Here is a 19,209-nt window from a genome sequence, read left to right on the forward strand (position 1 = left end):
GTAACCCAAACATCGACATGTTTTATCTTTTTACACTGAGACACGAAAAAATGCATTCACACGAACAAAAATTCAACTTCTGATGTGGGCTTGTGATAAGTCTGACAAGATCAGGCAAATTTGGAGCTCTCTGTTACAACACTTCACTCCCAACGTGCAGCTGTTGCTCAACACTGTGGTCGTCTGATGCTTTGGCATCTCTGAACGTCTTTAATTGGGAGGACGGCAGGTGAACAGGAGAATTTTCACATGCTGATTGTTTAAAAATCAATGGATGATTTTATAACTAGAGTGACTTTTGAACTGAGTTTGCATGACTGCCCTGTTCAGCATGGATGATCTGCAGGTAACTCCTCCGCCTGGAGTAAGGGGAGACAGTGTTAGCATGCATCAGCGACCCATTCAAACAGGTCTTGTCATTACAGTACACTAATATTTGTGTTTCTATGCCTTCAAAGTGTTTTTATGTTAAGTGACATTTCCCATTTATTTGCACTAATTTCATTTAAATGGCCTGGTTTCGTAGCTGTTCATGTCTATATGAGTGATAGCTTTCTGTTTTTTTACAATGTGGATTCACTCTGAATGAAATAAAGTTTAAGGAATTTTTTCCTTCTTTTTTTTTTTTTATTCAGCCACTGATGTATTCATTCACAATAATCACCTCAAGTGTTTCACAGAGTGTATTACACATTTTCTCTCATACAGACTCAAAAAAGAAAGTAGGAACAATTGACAAGTAAGCAATGAGCTAACTTTAGACACAGTGCAGATAAGTGACGCATCATGTTCCACAAAGCCAAAAAGGAAAAACAATGAATAAATAATCACAATCAACGTCATGCATTGTGAAGCAAAATAAATCAGAAATACAAATACATTTTCAAAAATACAAATTTTCAATTTGAGTAGTACAAGTGGAATATTGAATTGCTGCAGACTTGCACTGAAAAAGTCACCAGAAATTTTATCTTATAGATGTCTTCAGCGACTAGTACTCGTCATGAAATGGATATTCGGGATGATCAGACCACCTGTTGGATCGGGTGGGGAGAGGGGGGGTGGAAATGCAAGTTTTTAGTGATTTTTCTTTATTGTTTATTTCTTTATTCAAAACATCGGCGCAAAAAATAAACTCACATGAGAAGCTCAACAAAGCGAATATTCTTATTCAGCCCTTTGATGGCCTCCATTTCATCCTCAGTAAGGCAAAAGTCAAATATCTGCATTTTTGGCACAAGAAAAAAAATGAGGTGAATCATTAACGGGAGTGCTCGATGCGCTTTCATGTAAAAAGACCACTTTTCTGTTTTTATCTATATGCAGAAGATTCTGAAGAACCCATGTGTCAAACTAATGGAAACTTGTAAAGGAGGACATGGGAAGGGAAAAGTTTTGACATTTAACTTTGATCATGTGAAATCATCCACCCGTAACTGGTAGATCAGCAGACTAGCTGTGTCAAACATACCTAATTCGTTTTGGAAAACAAACAGAAGAATCTTAATATTTATTGCCCTGTTCTCATGTGTAATACAAGCCAAGTAGTATATTCTTTTCTTGACTCAGGGTGGTACAATTTTAATCAGTTAATGATAATAACACTAATAATAATTAACAACTGTATTTTTTTGTTTGCAAATTCATCATTTTTTTATATATATATACATAATTTAATCAAGGTGCAATTTTATCATGATTATTAAACATATGATACTATGATACATAACACTCAAATATGAAATGTACCTTAGAGAAGACTACTATGAATGACAAGGAAATTAAAAAAACAACCAAAAAAAAAAACAGTAAAGTGAATCAAAATTAAGAGACAAACCTGGAAGTTCTCCCTTATCCGAGCAGGATTGAAGCTCTTTGGGATGACCACCACTCCTCTCTGTACATTGAATCTCAGTGCCACCTGGGCCGTGGTCTTATTATACTTTTTAGCAACTGATACAAGCAAGTCATCTTCCAAAAGTGGTGGGCATTTTAGGTTAACCCTGTTGAAAATATTGGAATTTTTACCAAAAAATAACACATCCACGGAATAATGAATTGTATCTTTACAATGAATGAATTTTATTTTTTATTTTTTTAAAAAAAGGGGGAATTGTTTGCAGATTTCCCAAACCGTACCAGGATGGGTCTCTGGACGTCCCCAGTGGGCTGTATCCCACAACAACAATATCATTTTTCCGGCAAAACTCAAGAAACTTTGGCTGAGTGAAATAGGGGTGGCATTCAATCTGTATTTTGAAAACAGTTTAATGGGTGAGTTACTGAATGTACTGTGGTAACCTTGTGACCTGCATAGAATTTAAGTATAATTTAGGTGCATCAAAACAGCATTAATAAATTATATTTTTTTTTTTTTTTTTTTTTTTTTGCAACGCAATTTGAGCTTTCATTTAATGATCCATCCTTTTTGATGTAATATGAAAGTTTTACCTGATTTGACACAGGTTTGTGCTTCAACCCAGGCTTATTAAGGATTAACTCCAGTTGTCGTTTATTGAAGTTAGATACGCCAAGAGATTTGGCGAGTCCAGCTTCTTTGCAAGCTTCCAACGCCTTTGTAGGAGGAGAGGTGCAGAAATGTAACTTGAAACTATGTGTCACGGGCTTTGCAACCACCCACACAAGCAGAATGTTTTTTTTGTTCCTGACTTTCCAGCACCATGAATCTATTGATGCATTTGCTGCCTTATCAGATTAATTTACATTTTTATTTTCTGAAAGGAATGTAGAGTTAATGTGAAAACCTCACCTCCCAAGTTGCACAAAGGTCAGTCTTGTGATAAAGGCACTTCCCGTTCTCGTCTTTGGGGTAAAAAGTATCTCCTGGCTTCAGAAAATAACACAGTGACATGGAATTATTATTATGAATTGAAACTTAAAAAAGGTCCTGTGAGTTTTAAGTATTTCAAGGAATTGAACACACGTCTACCTTGAAGGCTGTGGGCATTTCTATGATATACAGGTCAACATAATCCAGCTTTAGTGTCTCCAAAGTTTTCTCCAAAGTGGGTCGAACCAGCTCTGGAGAATGAAACGTGTTCCACAACTGCATCATAAAATGAAAAATAAATTAAGAAATATAATATCGGAAAAGGAGGGGGAAAAAAAACAAAGTTGTATTGCATCAGTAGAACCAAAACTGAACTTCAACCCAGTTAAAGGTCAACAACCAAAGATAAAAATGCCAGCGTTTGTGCACAAACTGACATTCAGGTAATATCCTTTCCTCAAAAAACACAAAACATCAATGACAGAAAAAAAACTTCAAAATCGTTTGACACATGCAGACCTTTCCACAATAGAAGATATCTTCTCTCTTCACAGTTCCATCTGCGATCTTCTCCCTGATGGCTTGTCCTACCTCATGTTCGTTGAAATACACCAAAGCTCCATCAATGTGCCTATATCCTGCTTCAATTGCCACTTTCACTGCTTCATATGTGGTTCCTTTAGGAGTCTGGAGGTGAGGTACACACGCACTCGGTGAAAACTTTGCACGGCGATCAAGATGAATCGTTCTGCAAAATGTGACAAAAAGTGATTGAAAAAGAAAAAAAAAGAACTTTTACCGTGCGCGGATCTCCATATGTGCCCAGTCCAATGAGAGGAACGCAGTTTCCATCGCAGAGAGGTACGGAGTGACTCTCAGCTGATAATTCCATCCTGATCACGGCCTGTTTTACCGCGCACTGCCCCTATCTGTTTTTACAGCCCCGTATAAAAAACCGACAAACTCAACCCTCGCCCTTCGAGCGCACGCCAAACTCCTCCTCTGTATTAAACAAGATAAATAACAAAGAAGCAAACAAGCCGGGCAACATACGTGGATCATAACGCGACTGACGTGGGGTTTGTCCCTCGCCGGCCACCGTAGCAGCGGTTTCTGCCGAACCTTCGCGATGCATTCTGGGTAATATATGTGTTACGAGCAAAACACATAGATTGTCGCCTTCCCTTGAGACGTATGTTCTTAAATACAATATATATGGCACCTTTTTTTGATTCATAACTTAACGACGGCGTTTATTCTACGGCTGTTGTTATCATGAACGCAGTCGGGCGTTTGTTGTTTTGTATGTAGCTGAAATGCAAATGAAAAGAAGCTACGTTGCTAATTTAGCTTCCAAAGGGGAAGTTATTGTACTTCAACGATAGCTGTCCTTGTAACGTCTAATGTCAATGAGCCATGTTTTCCGTGTTAGCACTATAGCTCTTTTACTGAAATAAGTTATACTACTAGAACCCGCAAATTTTGTCCGGTTCGGAAAGTTGTAAAGATAGAAGATTAGCCTTTGTTTCCTCGAGCAACGCCGCACTGACTGGTTGATTGGAAGGATCGGGGCGCAACGGGAAAGATGGATGAAAGTGCCGAAAACGTCGACAACGATGACATTGTGATTATCGTAGAAAACGAGGCGGAGAGCCTGCCGGCAGAGGAGGAGAGGCTCAAACAACAGGGAGCCTTCGGGCTGATGGACACTTGTCCCATCTGCAAGCTGAGCTTTCACAACAGAGAGCCGAAACTCCTGCCATGTCTCCATTCTTTCTGCAAGAGGTGTTTGCCCGCCCCGGTCAGAGGTGCAGACCAGCGGCGGGAGCCGCTCGGTCAGGTGGACCTCAGCAAACCATGTGAGAATTGTTTTTCTGATGTGTTTTTAGGTTTCTCAAATCCCTCGGGACGATTCCGCAGCTCCCCTAATAAATAGCTGTATCGAAAATACAATAGGTTTGGTTTTGCACGTTGCGGTGTTATCACTTGGTATGTTATAGCTGAAGAAATAAGATCATTCAACGACATTTTTCCCATACTGTTTAATACTATGTAGTCAGTCAAGCAATAAGCATCCCATGAGTGGAAACCTGCAGAAATATTTCTGATGACCTAATGAGCCCATTTCGACATCTCTTGTTAATTTGTAAAATTCCCTTGCTGTGAGTTTCCTCCTATTGTTTCGACATTTTTCAGCTGTTTTTTAAGGAAACTCACCATGCATTTTCAAAGATGTCCATCTATCGGTACGCTGTATAGCAACATACAAAATCATCACGGCTTTGTATGGGACAGCATTAGTCTTGACATGTTTCCCAGCATTATCAAAATTATGTTGCATAATGGAAACTGATCTTGACGTGTCAGCTTAAACAGAGGTATATTTTCCTGGTGACCATATTAAAATGCACATTAAGTATTAAGTAGCACATTACTAATTAGCAATGCTTGTACATTTGAACTATACTCTTTGTATCTTTGAGAAATAATAGTGATTCAAGTTGTTGTGCGCAACAAAACTCATTTGCTGATCTGACATTTTGCTCCAGTGGGGACGATTCGCTGTCCAGTATGCAGACAGGAATGCTGGGAAATGGACTTGTTGGATAATTTCTTTGTCAAGGACTCTGCCGAGGTGCCAAGTAGCACCGTCGAGAAAACCAGCCAGGTTTGGCAGCCTCTGTCTTTATGTGGTCATTTCTATTTTTCAGCAGCTTGAAACCCAAATGAAAGAAACCAATTTTTTGTTTGCTCTCTCTCGATTGATTCAATCTGAATTTGCGTTTGACAGGTGTGTATGAGCTGCGATGACAACACAGAGGCCACGGGCTACTGCGTGGAGTGTGTCGAGTTTCTTTGTGTGACATGCGTCGAAGCGCACCAGAGGGTAAAGTTCACCAGGGATCATACGATCCGCCAGAAGGAGGAGATGTCTCCAGGTGTGTTAGCCACTGAAGGAGAACAGCAATTTTTTTTTTTTTTCTGTCATTGAATTCAGGCCAGAGCAATCATTACATCGTAGTGTTAATTTTCACCTTATGTTTTTAAGTACTGAAAGTAATTGCAATATGACCATTGTCTGGTTGTAGACTACCTTTGTTATCGCTTTTCAACGCTAATACAACATGTAAAGAGCATAGAGATCTAAAAATGCAGATTTGACATTCATAATGGTACTTAACTATTTTTTTTTTTTTTGATGACGCGTGAAAGCCGATGTAACATTTCTTAAAAACCCCTTTGTCTGTTTGCCAGAAGCAGTAGGCATTTCACCACAGAAGCCTGTATTTTGTGACATTCACAAGCAGGAGCCACTCAAGCTGTTCTGCGAGACATGTGACCGGCTCACCTGTCGGGACTGTCAGCTGCTGAAGCACAAGGATCACAAGTATGTTCCTCTATTTTTTTTGCACCTTTCAGTATTTTTGTGAGTCTTGTCCTGTGGTTAAATCCTAGTAACTATGCAGACTGTGCATCTGAAAGGGATTCATTTATGTTGCATTCTCTTATCAATGAACATTTAGGTGAATGTGCTCGTGCTAAAAGTAACTTTATATAGAATATTTTAACCAGTTTTTAGTAATCACTTTTAGTCCTCAATAAATTTACAGAGTAGTTTTGAAAATTATTCGCGTAAAGGGAAGGACCTTTGAAATATTGTAAACCCATTAATGTTAAAATCATCAAGAAATGATCCTGAAAATAATCCAGAAATGATGGGTGGATCGCAAGAGATCACCTAAAAAAATGTCAGGGAAAGAATAATTTTTTCACACGCTCTTTGCCTTGACTGTTTATAGTGAGGTAACTCCACGCCACCCTTATTACGATATTTGTATGGTGTATTAGTTACGTATAATCAACATAAAAAAATATGTAGTTTCCTTGTTGAGCCTTTATGCATGTATTCAACATCCACATTTATTTTGTGCAGCTACCAGTTTTTGGAGGACGCATACAGAAACCACAGGCAATATCTGGAGAACATGACTCAGCAGTTGCAAGAGAAGCGGAAGGCCATTGAGGAGGTTTCTAGTTGTATCACCGCAGGGTGAGGAAGTCCTCTACAGTTGCTTTATTTTTAATGTGTCTTAAACATGACACACCAAGTCACGATAGAATTTCCGGCACTGTCAAGCTGACGTTTTCATAATCTTCTCATTTTTTATTTATTGATTTATTTATTAATTTTTTTTAGACTCCACCAAGTTGAAGAAAACCGGAAGTCTGTAACCAATGAGATAAAGAAGTCAATATGCAACTTGATTATGGAGATCAACAGAAAGGGAAAGATTCTGGTCAACCAGCTTGAGGTATACTGGATTTGGAGGTTTCAATCGCAGTTCAGACATGTTGGTAACAACGCGAATGATCCTAATGGTGCGCACATCCTTGCAGGCTATGACTAAGGACCACGAGTTGGGTTTAAAAAAGCAGCAAGAAGATGTGACCTCCTTGACCAGGCACCTGGACCACGTCATCAGCTTCACCAAGTGGGCCACGGCCAGTCACAGCGGCACGGCACTGCTCTACTGCAAGAGACTGGTAGGGAATCTCCAATCCTTCCAGTATTCAGTCGTACACATAAAAAAAAAAAAAAAAGTTAGTGATTGATTTGAAATTCTCCCCTGTTCTTTAGATTCTTTTTCAGATCCATTATTTGATGAGAGCAAGCTGCAGTCCCTCCATTGTTCCTCTAAGTTTGGTTCGCTTTCAGTGTCGTTCTGGTTTCTGGGCCACGAACGTAGACCTCGGTAAGATGGGCGTCGACTGAAAACGGTTACTAACAAGTGTTATCACAATCAAAGCATGAAGAGAAATCCCTCCTGCTTAGTATTCTGCCAGTGGTATTAAAACAGTTTGGGGTCCTCGGCGCGTCATCAACAAATCAAACGATTACCAAATGATCCTTGTGTGTCGTGTTTTTTAGTAGTCAGTACTTACTCACCGCTAGAATAATATTCAGCACGACTCGATTATTTTTCCGCAATACTTTTAAGATCCAAGTCTGTTTCCAACCATTTTTCTCAGAGATTTTCCGTGAGGCAGGTTACCCGTTTAGCCTCTGCTCCCGAAGGAGATTTATTTGGCATCTCCCAGAGTTTCAACAGGATAAAATATTTTTCTTATCATATCCTCTCCCTTTCTTTTTTTCTAATTTCTGTGTGGCTCATGGAAGGGGTTGTTTATCCCCATGGCCCGAATTCTTGTCGTAACGGCAATTAAAACAAGAAATCTTTAATCAGCAGTAGATTTGAAAATGGAAGGTAATGCAGTTAGAGCAGTTTGATTGTTGACATTTTTTTTAATGCATCCTATTGTATGCATCCAAACCCCTGCCTTTTAATTTTTTATTTTTTTTTTATTTTCTCCAGGGTCCCTGGTTGTAGAGAGGCGGCCCAACATTGCCAATCATCAGGTGGGTCCCCGTACAGAGATGCCAGCTGCGGGGCATTCGGTGTCCACTCAGCAGCAACAGAGCACACTGGCTCAGCTTCAAATGCAGGTAATCGGCTCCCCTCGTCTGCAGTTTGCGTCGGCCGACATGCTGGCTTCCCGCTTGTGAGCAGTGGTTTGGAAACAGCAAGTCGTCATTTTTTGCTCACTAATTTCAAAACTGTCGCCCGTTTACACATTGATATCCCTTATTCCTCTGTTTGAGGTGGAAAAACTTTCCCATCAGCCTCACAGGCAGCCGCCTCCCAACCACTGGAGCTGGTACCGAAATGTCAGGCTACCGGGCCCCACCGGCCCCCCGCCCCCAACCAGACCCATCCACGGAGGCTCCTCGCCTTCCCAGGGCCTCGGCAGCTTGGCGCATCCGGGTCGCAGGTTTGTGAGCTCCCAACAAAACCCCCGAAGCCCCAATTCTGCGCTGCTTCCCAACACGGGATTCCCGCCGTCCCAGGTAAGCGTTTGTTGACACGCGAGAATGTACAGAAGTGTGCGATCGAGGAGAGGCTCTTAAGATTTTCTTTTTTTATGTGTTGTTTACATAGATGCTGCTTTTCAAAGACAGAACTACCAAAATATTGTTTGTGATATCAAAATTGTATAGTAGACATGATTATTATGTTTTTATTGTTTTAAATGGACAATCAATTTTGATTACATATTGTTTTTGGTTTTTATTTGTAAGCTAAGCTAATAAATCCTTAAATAGAAATTAAAAAAAACAAGAGGCTACCAACATTGTCCTCCTCCACTCTCTTCCTCTCCTTTAGCACACAAGAAAGGACTTTACGTTTACAGTCTTCATGCTGCTTCCACAGCCCAAGAAAAAAAAAAGCCCTCTAAAGCAGCTTTTTCAACATATCTTTCTTCATATTCTGTCTACATCTAGTCACTGAGAGATCTGATGCATAGTTCCAGCTTCCCACCTAAACCCATGGATGTGTTGCAGGGTACATCCCGCTATACGCAACCCCTGTCCTCTGGAGCATCTACACAAACCCCTCTGAACCAGGTTGGTGGAGAGGATGTTTGGGGCCGATGATCCGGAGTGAAAGTGCTGAAATACTCTTCTGTAACCGCTCATAGACGACCCTCTTTTTGATTTTCCTCAACAGAGTCTTGCAGAGTCTTCCTTTGTAAGGAGAAGTGAAGCTAGTGGAACCATCCCACCCATTACCATATCCATCCCTAAACCCAGCTTTGTTCCAAGCCTCTCTTCGAAAACTACGGACAAATTAAGCAAATTAAGTACGAACAGTCACACATTCGGCCGTTACGCTCAGTGCGAATTTCAAACTTAAGGTTGTCCGTTTTTTGTTTCGTTTATTTATTTTTTTTCCTTGATGAAGTTCAGGGAAGGCAGAACTCACCACTAGCCAAGCCATCATCTTCGGATAAAGGCACAGGGTAAGACCACAATATTCGTTTCTTTTACAGCTCAGTGTTGATGGCCGGATGTGATCAGATCCTTTTTTGTGAAAAAAGCTTATTTTTTGCTCAATTAAATTATTCGAAATTTTGACTTGGACAATGTCCATGCGTTACTGTCTCAAGGAAAATGCGTTGCTTACTATGTGGTCATGCGATAGACCCATTGTTTCCTTGATAGTTGATGAGGATAATAAATCTTTTTTTTTTTTTTTTTTTTATAAATCTGTCAGAATAGCACCCCTCTAACACAACATCATTTCATGAATCATGTTTTTACACATAGCTTCTTTTCTTTATGGGATAAATACAAGTCAATACACAGTAGATCTCATTCATAACTGAAGTTATTTCTATACTGTTTACACTGATTAAACATGGTGTGTCTGCTGTGTGCTCATATCAGATATAACAATATATTGAGCAATTTTGAAACTACTATGACTATTATAGGTTTTTTTCAGTTAGTGTAGATATTCCATTAAATCAAATACTAAAGAATAAAATAATAACACTGTCTGCCATCCGGTCCCTGCCATGTTTTTTCCATTTTTTTCCCAGAACGTCCTCTTGGAAGCCCGAGCCTCCATCTGCTCCTCCTGCCAAGCGACGACGACGACTGTCACCCGGCCCTCTGATTGTCATCAAGGATGAGCCGGAGGATGAAGATGAAGTTTGTTTCGTAAGAAAACACACGTATATGAAACTCTGTCCTTGCGTCTTTATCAGATTCTAATGAAATCTCGGATTTTACTTACTTACTGATTTTATACGCTCATAAGTGGAACCAAATAGATTAAAAAGAATATCATTGTGTGTGCGATTTCCTCCTCTTCGAGTTCCACAGTGAAATGATTTTGTTGATCTTGTTTTTTCCACAGTTAGGCCACACAAAAAAAAAAAATCTCTTGCTTCATCAAAATCAGACTTAGTTTGTAAGAAACCTGAAACAGAAGCATTTAGCAGACTGTGTGTTATTTGTGTGTATGCTCGCGAATAGGTAATTCATCACAAATAGCTTTGTTAGGATTTTCGCTGGGAGGCGGCATATCATGAATTTGCAATTGGATAAACGAATCAAACACTGGTGCGTCATTAGAATTTTTTTTTGTCAAGATCAAAACAGAATTTTATCTTGTTTGTGGCTGAAAACATATTTCACACCTGTCACACAATCTGTCTTCCGTCCAGGAATAAGCATTCAAAATGAAGCTGCTCAACCATCATTTTTGATAACATTAAACCATCTGGAGTCGTTCTCTCGACCCGCAGGTGCAGTCCAGCCTTCCAGACAGCAGCACAGGGGCCCAGTCCACCCCCCGGAAACCGAAACAGCAGCAACAGCAGCAGCAGTCTGGTCCGGTGGTGTCGGACCCTCGGTCAGAGTCCAACCAAGCGGCGTTCAAAGAGCCGCATTCTCAGGCTGCGGCGCCACAGTCCGAATCTGAAAAGAGTGCGGAGCCCGAGGAAGACCCCAACGAAGACTGGTGTGCCGTCTGTCAGAACGGAGGGGAGCTGCTCTGCTGCGACAAATGCCCCAAAGTTTTCCACCTGTCCTGCCACATCCCCAATCTGAATGAGTCTCCAAGGTGACAGACACGTCCTCTTAATATACAATGAAAATAACAAGCACCATGCAAAAGTAATTCTACATGACTTGCAAAATTGAAATGGCATTATAATAGTAAGTAGAGCAAAAGTTGAATGTGAGTTACAATGTTGGAAATTGGGAGTACTGTGGTAATTGCATTAAGCTCTCACAAGAGGTCACTACATTTCACTAGAATTTTGCCGTTGATTTAACTCAACTGCTGGTTTAAAAAAAAAAAGTGTTTCCTTTCATTATGTCACACGTTGTATAAAAATTACAACCTAAGACGATTAGCATATTAATAATTACAGCGGTGACTTTTATTGCTTTTCTTACTTCAATACATTAGAAACCACCCCTTTATTTGATATCCCTTTATCTTATGAGATCCCTTTTCTCTTGGATTCATTTTGAATGATCAGATACGAGCCCAAAAGTGGAAAACCAATTTAATTACAGCAATAAATGTATCCACGTGTGTGCCGTGCGAGCCACCCGGCAACAAAATTCATCATATTCAGACGCCGTTTTGCAAAAAAATCACGCATCTCTCTGATCTCTTTTGTGTCATTCCTCAGCGGCGAGTGGTTCTGTTCGTTCTGCCGAGATATTCTCGTGCCCGAGATGGAGTACGACTGCGACAGCAAGGAGACGCCCGCGCCGAACAGTCTGCCTCCGGTCGACAGAAGGGTACGCTCTCTCGCTCGCTCGCTCGTATCACATTCGGCTCTGTGTTTTTGCGAAAACTCTTTCGCCCCCCCAAATCCTGACAATCTCTAATCAAACGGATGTCCTTGAGGAGGACCAGTTTCTCATTCCAGAATATGTAACCGGGCGTTTTATCAGTTTTCTCGCAAAGACTTTACTGTTCCCGTTGTCACCCTTGCGTGCGTGTGTGACTGCAGAGATGTGAGCGGCTGCTGCTACGGCTCTACTGCAACGACTTCAGCACCGACTTCCAGCATCCGGCCACTCCATCGGTGAGACGCTGTTGAAGACTATAACATTGCTAGATGTAAAAAAGTTTGAAACACCAGAAGTTACACGTATAAACCAAAGGTTGTTTACGATTGTTGCCAGTGAATCACCACAACAACTGTATTTTCACGTGTTTTACCCCCAGAAGCCAGACTACACATATGATCTCACTGCCTGCAGGGATAAAAAAAAACACCTGAGCAACTTTGCCCCAAAGAGTTTAAAAAACAGTACTCCATTTAATTAAAAAAATCAATGGGGGGTGTGAATGTGTAGAGTATTAACTGATTTAATTCAAGAATAGACGAAAGGGATAGAGGTGCAAACACAAGAGAGGAGCAGGATGAGAGTGCGACAACAGCAAGAGGAGTAAACAGGAAGTCAGAGACCCGAGGGCCAATGAGAGACATGTGGCCAACAAGCAGCACATCAGGATCAACAAAAACATTCAGTGTTGGTCGATGATTTCATCGACTCAAATACACTCAGGTCACAACGTCATTAAAATTAATTTATATGAAAAAGCGCTACACTTTTTATAGCCCGATAAATAAAAATGACACGAACAGTGTCAAATTTAGCACATCTGGTTCAAATTAAGGGCACGCACACATCCATACAAATGGTCCGAACGAATAGCTAATAGAAAACAATGCGTTGCTCACAAGGACTTCTTTACTGCTTCCACTGTTTTACAAGTTTAGCTACTTTTAAGGGATAAGACGACACTTTTGAGCTTTTAGAAAATATAAAATCGGATTTTCCAAGATTTCCGAGATTGCGTTTTTGTCGTAGATGTTGCGGATGGATAAAAGCAAGTGTGAAAGTTGATACACGACTCTGAAAGGTCGGGGCCTTTACCCCTGCTTAATTTCCGGACAGGAAACAAAAAGGTATAAAGAGCTGATCAAGACCCCGATGGATCTATCGATTGTGAAGAAGAAGCTGCAGCCCAAGGCGAATGACAATGAATGTTACGTCACACCCGAGGGTTTCGTCGCAGACGTCCGCCTCATATTCTCCAACTGTGCAAAGTATTACAAGGTAGGGATGGAATACTGAATGCACGGTCCACAGCGAATGAATCAATAGATGTAAAAAAAAACAAAAAAAAAACTCAAAGAATCGGTTATCAATTAGACACACTCTCAATCCGGTGTTTTCCTTCAGCCTTAAATTGTGTTTTGTATGTAATGAAAGTAGATCCGTGATGAGCTTCGCTGACTCCTTTTCTTTCGGATACCAGGCAACCTCAGAGGTTGGGAGCGCCGGCTTGTATCTGGAGGACTACTTTGAGGAGCAGCTGAAGCTCATTTATCCGGACAAGTGCTTTCCCGGAGGGAGGGAGGAAGAGATGATCCCTCCGTTAGAGGATGAAATAGACGAGGAAGAGGAACAGATGTCGCAGGAAGGCGCGGCTCCCGTCGAGGACAAGCCGGCAAGCACAGCGGGAGATGGAATCCCCCCGGTGGAAGAAGAGCCGGCCGGCGCGGAGGAAGGAGCGACCCCGATGGAGGAAGACAAGCCGGAGACGGAGGAGAAGAACATCGGCACGAGCGACAAGGACACGGACCAAAAGCAGGAGGCCGCGGAGGAGAGCGCGCCTTCTGCAAAGGAGGCGAAGCCCCACGGGACGGCGTGTGGGCCAGAGGAGGGAAAACGCTCTCCGACTACTGAGGGGGAAAAAGCAGAGCGGTCAACCTCCAACCCCCCGAATGAGGAATCCCAACCGCCCGTCACGGACAAGACTCAGGAGTCCTTAGCAAACGAGGAGAAAGACTCCCTCCCTTCGAAAACAGTCAAGGAGGAGCAAGAAATGGATTGTAAAAAAGAGCACGTGTAGCAGAGGCTGATGTTTCAGGTCTTCCACAGAACGGGCCCCTGAGAGGATCCACACTTGCTGCAGCCAGACGTTTTTTTTTTTTTTGTACAATGTTTTTGGTATATGAAATAAGTACTACGATACTAAAATTGTATTTTGTATTGTTATACTGTACATACACAGCAAAGACTGTTAATGGCACCCCACCCCACCCTTTTTTTTTTAATTTTGAAAATTTTTTTGGGGGGCTACATAAGTTACAATTTTAATGTAACACTGTGTTGTGGTTCCCAACTGTCCTGATTTTTCATTTGCAAAAAAAAACATTTCGAGCTTACCCCGACCCCACCCCACCCCCCCCCCAAAAAAAAGGAATCTTAAAATTCCTTTTTATAGACACACTTTCTTACACAATTCATTTTGCACTACGTATGTCATTACTGTTTTAATTAACATAAACATGTATAGAGCACATAAAGCTCCAGGTCCGTAGGTTTCGTTGGTTGGGAACCACCCAGCAGGTTGTGACGATGACCCAGATAAGCACATACAAGATATTCTTTGTGGATAGGCTCATGCGTAAGTTATTATCAGTTAGCTCGCCTATCAGTTGACTTGTACATAATGCATTGAAAAGAGGGCACAAAATGCTGTAATCAAAAAATGAAGAAGAGACTGGACTGGCTCATGCATGCAGGATGTCTTAGTACTGATAACAATGCCTCTGTTTCATTGTTCATACCCGCAGGATCACTTGTACTAGCCGTTTCGGCTAATTAAATGGTTTTATTGCAATAGTTTTCTTTCCAAATTTTATTTGTAAGAATTATAATACCATGTATGCACCAAAATATGGGCTGCTGTATGTGCTGTAGTTACTGTACAGATTGAATTCTCTCAGCTCTTTTTTGATTTTAAAGAAGCCCTATTTGAGGGAAACATGAGCTTTGCTTTCTGCTGTCTTTTTTTTTTTTTTCCCTCTTCCCCAAATCCTAAACTTATCGCATACCAGTGTGTCTTTTTGTTATCATTTGAACAATTCTGCTTGACTTTTTTTTTTGATAATCCTATCAGCCACTGATACTTTACAGACATTTTTATTCATCACCACACACTGACCTTGTTTTCCTGCATCATGTGGCGTCCTCAACATGATTGAGAGTTCGGTGTTTTACTTTTTTAAAGTTTCACACCGCTGGTATCAGCCACAGCGAAGAGAAACTGCACAGTTATCGCTTCAATTCTGTTCAATGCATTTCCCAATTTGACCACTAAGAGTTTCAGTGATGCTCCGTAAGAACCGATGGCGACGTCTCTTCCAATACCCATCAATATCGAAACTATCGCGTCCTCGAATAATTTGTAATTCAACACATTCCAGGTCCAACAAGAATACTGGCTGAAAAATACGACACAATACTACACACTACGCTCCAGAAAATACAAGTATTACAATATTTAACTCGAATTTAATTTATGCATTCAGACTTACAATTAGTTGTTCGGGTTGTCAGTTGTTTGCTCGCCCTCAGGGTATTATAGTATTTAGAAAAGTATAATTTATTACTTCCTACGTTTTATAATGGTGGGGGGCTTTGGAAAAATTTCAATAAGGTACTTTGATTTGTAACTAAGTGCTTTTAGATGATTGTATGGTTGATAAAATATTGTCCGCTGTTAGAGAAGTCCGCTTAACTTTACTAGACGAGGTGCAACCAATGCCTGGTTTGAATAAACATGTATAATATATATCAATAATCACCACTGTCAGAGCAATTTTGAAATATAATTTGTGATGACAACTTTTATTTTGGAATCCCAGCTATAAAATATATTAGAGAAGGACATTTTTTGTGTCAAGATGTTATTTGGCGTAATACGGGCTTTTCATCAACGTGTTTTTACAACCATCATTTTCATTATGATGCAGTTTTAGATCTGATCTATCAGTACAATATCTGATTGTTCTTCTATTTGTAAAGAAGCGTGTACTTTTATCGACTCATTGGTCCTTGTAGGTGACTTTAACTTTTTTTTTTTTCCTCTTTTGACTCATAGATGCTCTGCAAACATTTTACTCTTCATCTATGCATACTCAACAACTAATATGCTGTCTTTTGGAGAATATTTGTTTTATTTGAAGCGGACAGTGTGTTTGGTCGTTATCTCGAAAATGAGCTGATAGGAAAACCGCTCACTCCCCGCTCCCAAAACGCCGCCCCCCTGAACCTGAGTGTTCTAACAGGGACACGCTCTCGTCCGACAGACGGCAGATCGCAAGCGACTCACCTTCAGGAGCAGATTGAGAGCATCTGGTCAGCATCCTATCTGAAATCATGGCACTTTGGACTTTCCTCCTCTTGTGTTTTTACGGAGTTCACCAGGAAGGTATGAAAGTCTTGCTCCGGGTTCAAGTTCCTCTTATCGGGGTTGATCAGTTTGAGCAGCTTACACTCATTTATTAAACTTTTTTTTTTTTTTTTTTTTTTTTAAATCTTGGATTTAGGGGTAGCCGTGACATTGTACCCCGCCTGTGCCGTATTTTGTTTCTGATCTCCGTGCCTTCATCCCCCACAGTCGCAGCAACTCATCGTCCTAATCAACAAGAGTGCTGCGATGACGGGACGCTTCGGGGACACAATGGCGAAGACTGCTCGGATCTCCCCCACATCTCTCCCTCGCACACCTGCAGGTACGGAGGACGGCACGTTTTAACATTTACAAACCTTTTCACGACGTGTTTTGAAGGTCTCCGCACTTCGGGTGCTCCGGGCACGAGACGGTCATCGGTAAAAACCAACATTATTAAAATTGTCTTAAATCTGCAGACATATTGGCCCCTGATCCCTTCAAGCATCAGGACGGTTCAATTGTCAGCAATTGCGGTGAAATTATCCTATATTAGGTTTGATACGACATGTGTACAGGATGATGCCCTCATTCGGTCATTGCTTAGCATCTTGATTGAATTATTGCTCTCTAAATTGTCAAAAACAATCAGGGTCAGAGTGCAGTTTGTGTTTTACCAAACTATAAAACCTCAATTGAGCCAGTTACTGTAAAAGTTGATGTGTTAATAAATACCGGAACTCAAAAATCAACATTCAACTAAGCTTTTACTCTAAAATAAATTTTCTCCCAAAGACTGTGCGAGGACTCAAAAGTCTGACCTGATGATCAGATGGAGGGGAAAGTGTACGATATAACTGGAATAAAAACGTTGCAAGCTTCGCCAACTTCTGTTTAAAACCGTTTATCCCCGTGAACCGGACAGGATCATACAGGAGCAGTGCTGCATCCGCACGTCTGGCGGTAGCATTTGCGCGATGGGTATCGAAATGGCCAAGATGTACGGGGACTGCGAAATGCCCTCCAACGTCGGAGAGCCGCGCCACAACAAAATATCCAAGGTTCGATGACCCCCTCCCTCCCTTCCCCCGCGTTTATCGCCGCAAAGCATCGAATATTTTCCCATCGTGTTGCTTTTTTTTTTGTTTTCCCCAACGGTCAGGGGTGCTGCGAGTGCTGTCTGCTGGGCCTGCTGGCGTGGGGCGAGGGGTCGGACTGCAGCGACGATTGGTCGTACTTGTCGTCGCAGTGCGCACACACAGCGAGACAGTGCTGTCTGGAAAGCTCTACAGGGGGAGGTAAAGGGGACCTAATCTTTAATTTCCTGACCAACAATTACCATTTATATCCGCAAACTTTGACTTTTTGCCCCATCTTGTGAGCCAAATTACAGTCGACTTGAACAGAACAAATCTGGCAGAATCGCGAATTTTTAAAATGACCCGCTAGGCATTCTGACGGGGAATATCCAACATTCGAGTCGTAAATATCACGCGCAGTGATGATTCGATGCCCTTTGGCAACCCGTGATGTTCCTTGGTTTCAAGTAAAAGACATACATGTATGGGATTTGCAGATCTGCCGAGACCTGCTAATCCCGGAAAAAAAGAAATCAAAGTGCTTGATATTTGTGAATGTTCATTACAGAATGATGCATCATTGAAATTGTAATATTGTAATATTTGTAATATTTAATATTTAATCTATTAAATAATATTTAATTAATACATAACTAATATATAATTGTAATTAATATTTAATTTGCAATATTTATTATAATACATAATATTTAATATGTAATAAAATTGTTATATTTCACTAACTTTTCTTCCGATTGTTCCCTTCCCAGGAAACCCCCACGGCCACTGTGGAGGTTTGTATGATCCACTTCATTCATCACAGAGAAAGAACTTGAACGGCTGCAAAATCAGTCCTTGCTTGGACTCAGATTAAGGATTAGAACGGAGCGGGCGTTTGTCGCCCGGCGGTTTCGGTCACATCCTGTGGGATCGCCTATTTTCAAAAAAATTTAAGGACACTTGCCTGCACCGGATGTCCGCGTGGGGGACAATTTTCCCAATTAATCGCATTTGAATATAAATTTCTGATATTGAAGCGTGGGATAATGCGTGAACTGAACTTTCATTAACATTAGCAACCAAGGTCAATTATGGTCAGCCATGGATGTGTGGCCTGTGCATGTGTGTGTGTGTGTTGTTTGACTATAGCTTTGCAAGAACAGTAGACAAGTGTGTCTTTCGTCTCCTGCTCACCTTTCCCTCGCCCTCTTTTTAGGTCTTGTGTGCTCTCACCTGTGTGTGGATGGGATTGAATGCGATTGCTACTCTGGTTACCATCTGCTGTGGGATGGAGTCACTTGCGTGGGTAAGTGATGGAAATGAAACCCACTAACATCACCTTGATTTGTTCAGCGTTTTGTTTCTTAAATTTGGGATACTGAATGTTATGTTGTTATTTTGTTCACGTCTGCTCAGATATCGATGAGTGTCTGATCGGGAATCACACCTGCGATGTGACCGAGGTTTGCATTAATGTGGATGGCGACTTTTACTGCGAAACAGAAGCCATCTGTGATCCCGGCTTCCAACGTGACGAGCTAAACCGTTGTGAAGGTAATACGTAAGAACAGAACATTTCCAAAAATTACTCATTTGAAGCAATTACTGCGATTTTTTATTTTTTTTATTTCATTGAATGAAGCTGCACCCAAACAGGGATTTTTCTTAGATAGAACAACGTTACAATTTAAAAAAACCAAGGTGAGGAAAATATGTA

The 19,209-nt window shown here is 41.1% G+C and overlaps 2 protein-coding genes across 4 annotated transcripts; one reads left to right on the forward strand and one right to left on the reverse strand.

Annotated features, from left to right (window-relative positions):
• Positions 1-604: 604 nt before the first annotated feature.
• On the reverse strand, positions 605-3,782 carry LOC147234202 (aldo-keto reductase family 1 member D1-like). The gene is made up of 9 exons (XM_086146165.1): positions 3,591-3,782; positions 3,311-3,478; positions 2,951-3,067; positions 2,771-2,848; positions 2,452-2,574; positions 2,140-2,249; positions 1,838-2,003; positions 1,141-1,223; positions 605-1,034 (listed from the first exon to the last, which is right to left on the reverse strand). Exons 1-9 carry the CDS (start codon positions 3,681-3,683, stop codon positions 992-994), a joined length of 981 nt encoding a protein of 326 aa, XP_086002291.1. The 5' UTR covers positions 3,684-3,782; the 3' UTR covers positions 605-991.
• A 367-nt stretch (positions 3,783-4,149) lies between these two features.
• trim24 (tripartite motif containing 24) lies at positions 4,150-14,244 on the forward strand. Of its 3 annotated transcripts, none has more exons than XM_086147020.1 (19): positions 4,150-4,650; positions 5,341-5,459; positions 5,583-5,730; positions 6,047-6,179; positions 6,726-6,842; positions 6,990-7,104; positions 7,190-7,336; positions 7,431-7,545; positions 8,167-8,297; positions 8,454-8,699; positions 9,135-9,257; positions 9,361-9,493; positions 9,595-9,652; positions 10,235-10,355; positions 10,946-11,262; positions 11,843-11,954; positions 12,170-12,244; positions 13,125-13,286; positions 13,489-14,244. In XM_086147020.1, the coding sequence occupies exons 1-19, from the start codon at positions 4,377-4,379 to the stop codon at positions 14,083-14,085; spliced, it is 3,243 nt and encodes a 1,080-aa protein (XP_086003146.1). In that variant the 5' UTR covers positions 4,150-4,376; the 3' UTR covers positions 14,086-14,244. The 3 variants fall into 3 exon arrangements, with proteins under 3 accessions (XP_086003146.1, XP_086003148.1, XP_086003147.1); XM_086147022.1 differs by having other exon boundaries at positions 9,195-9,257; XM_086147021.1 differs by having other exon boundaries at positions 6,050-6,179.
• The last annotated feature ends 4,965 nt before the right edge of the window (positions 14,245-19,209 follow it).

This window comes from Fistularia commersonii, chromosome 5 (assembly GCF_037954325.1).
Source record: "Fistularia commersonii isolate RoL2024-O1a breed Wild chromosome 5, RoL_Fcom_v1.0, whole genome shotgun sequence".
Taxonomy (NCBI): Eukaryota; Metazoa; Chordata; class Actinopteri; order Syngnathiformes; family Fistulariidae; genus Fistularia; species Fistularia commersonii.

Coding starts and splice junctions, on each gene's coding strand:
- LOC147234202 (XM_086146165.1), bottom strand. CDS start 3,683: ATGGAATTATCAGCTGAGAGTCACTCCGTACCTCTCTGCGATGGAAAC. Junction 3,068..3,310: donor ATATCTTCTATTGTGGAAAG/GTCTGCATGTGT, acceptor TTTATGATGCAG/TTGTGGAACACGTTTCATTC. Junction 1,035..1,140: donor CGCTTTGTTGAGCTTCTCAT/GTGAGTTTATTT, acceptor CCGATCCAACAG/GTGGTCTGATCATCCCGAAT.
- trim24 (XM_086147020.1), top strand. CDS start 4,377: ATGGATGAAAGTGCCGAAAACGTCGACAACGATGACATTGTGATTATC. Junction 6,180..6,725: donor CTGAAGCACAAGGATCACAA/GTATGTTCCTCT, acceptor TATTTTGTGCAG/CTACCAGTTTTTGGAGGACG. Junction 7,337..7,430: donor TGCTCTACTGCAAGAGACTG/GTAGGGAATCTC, acceptor CCTGTTCTTTAG/ATTCTTTTTCAGATCCATTA.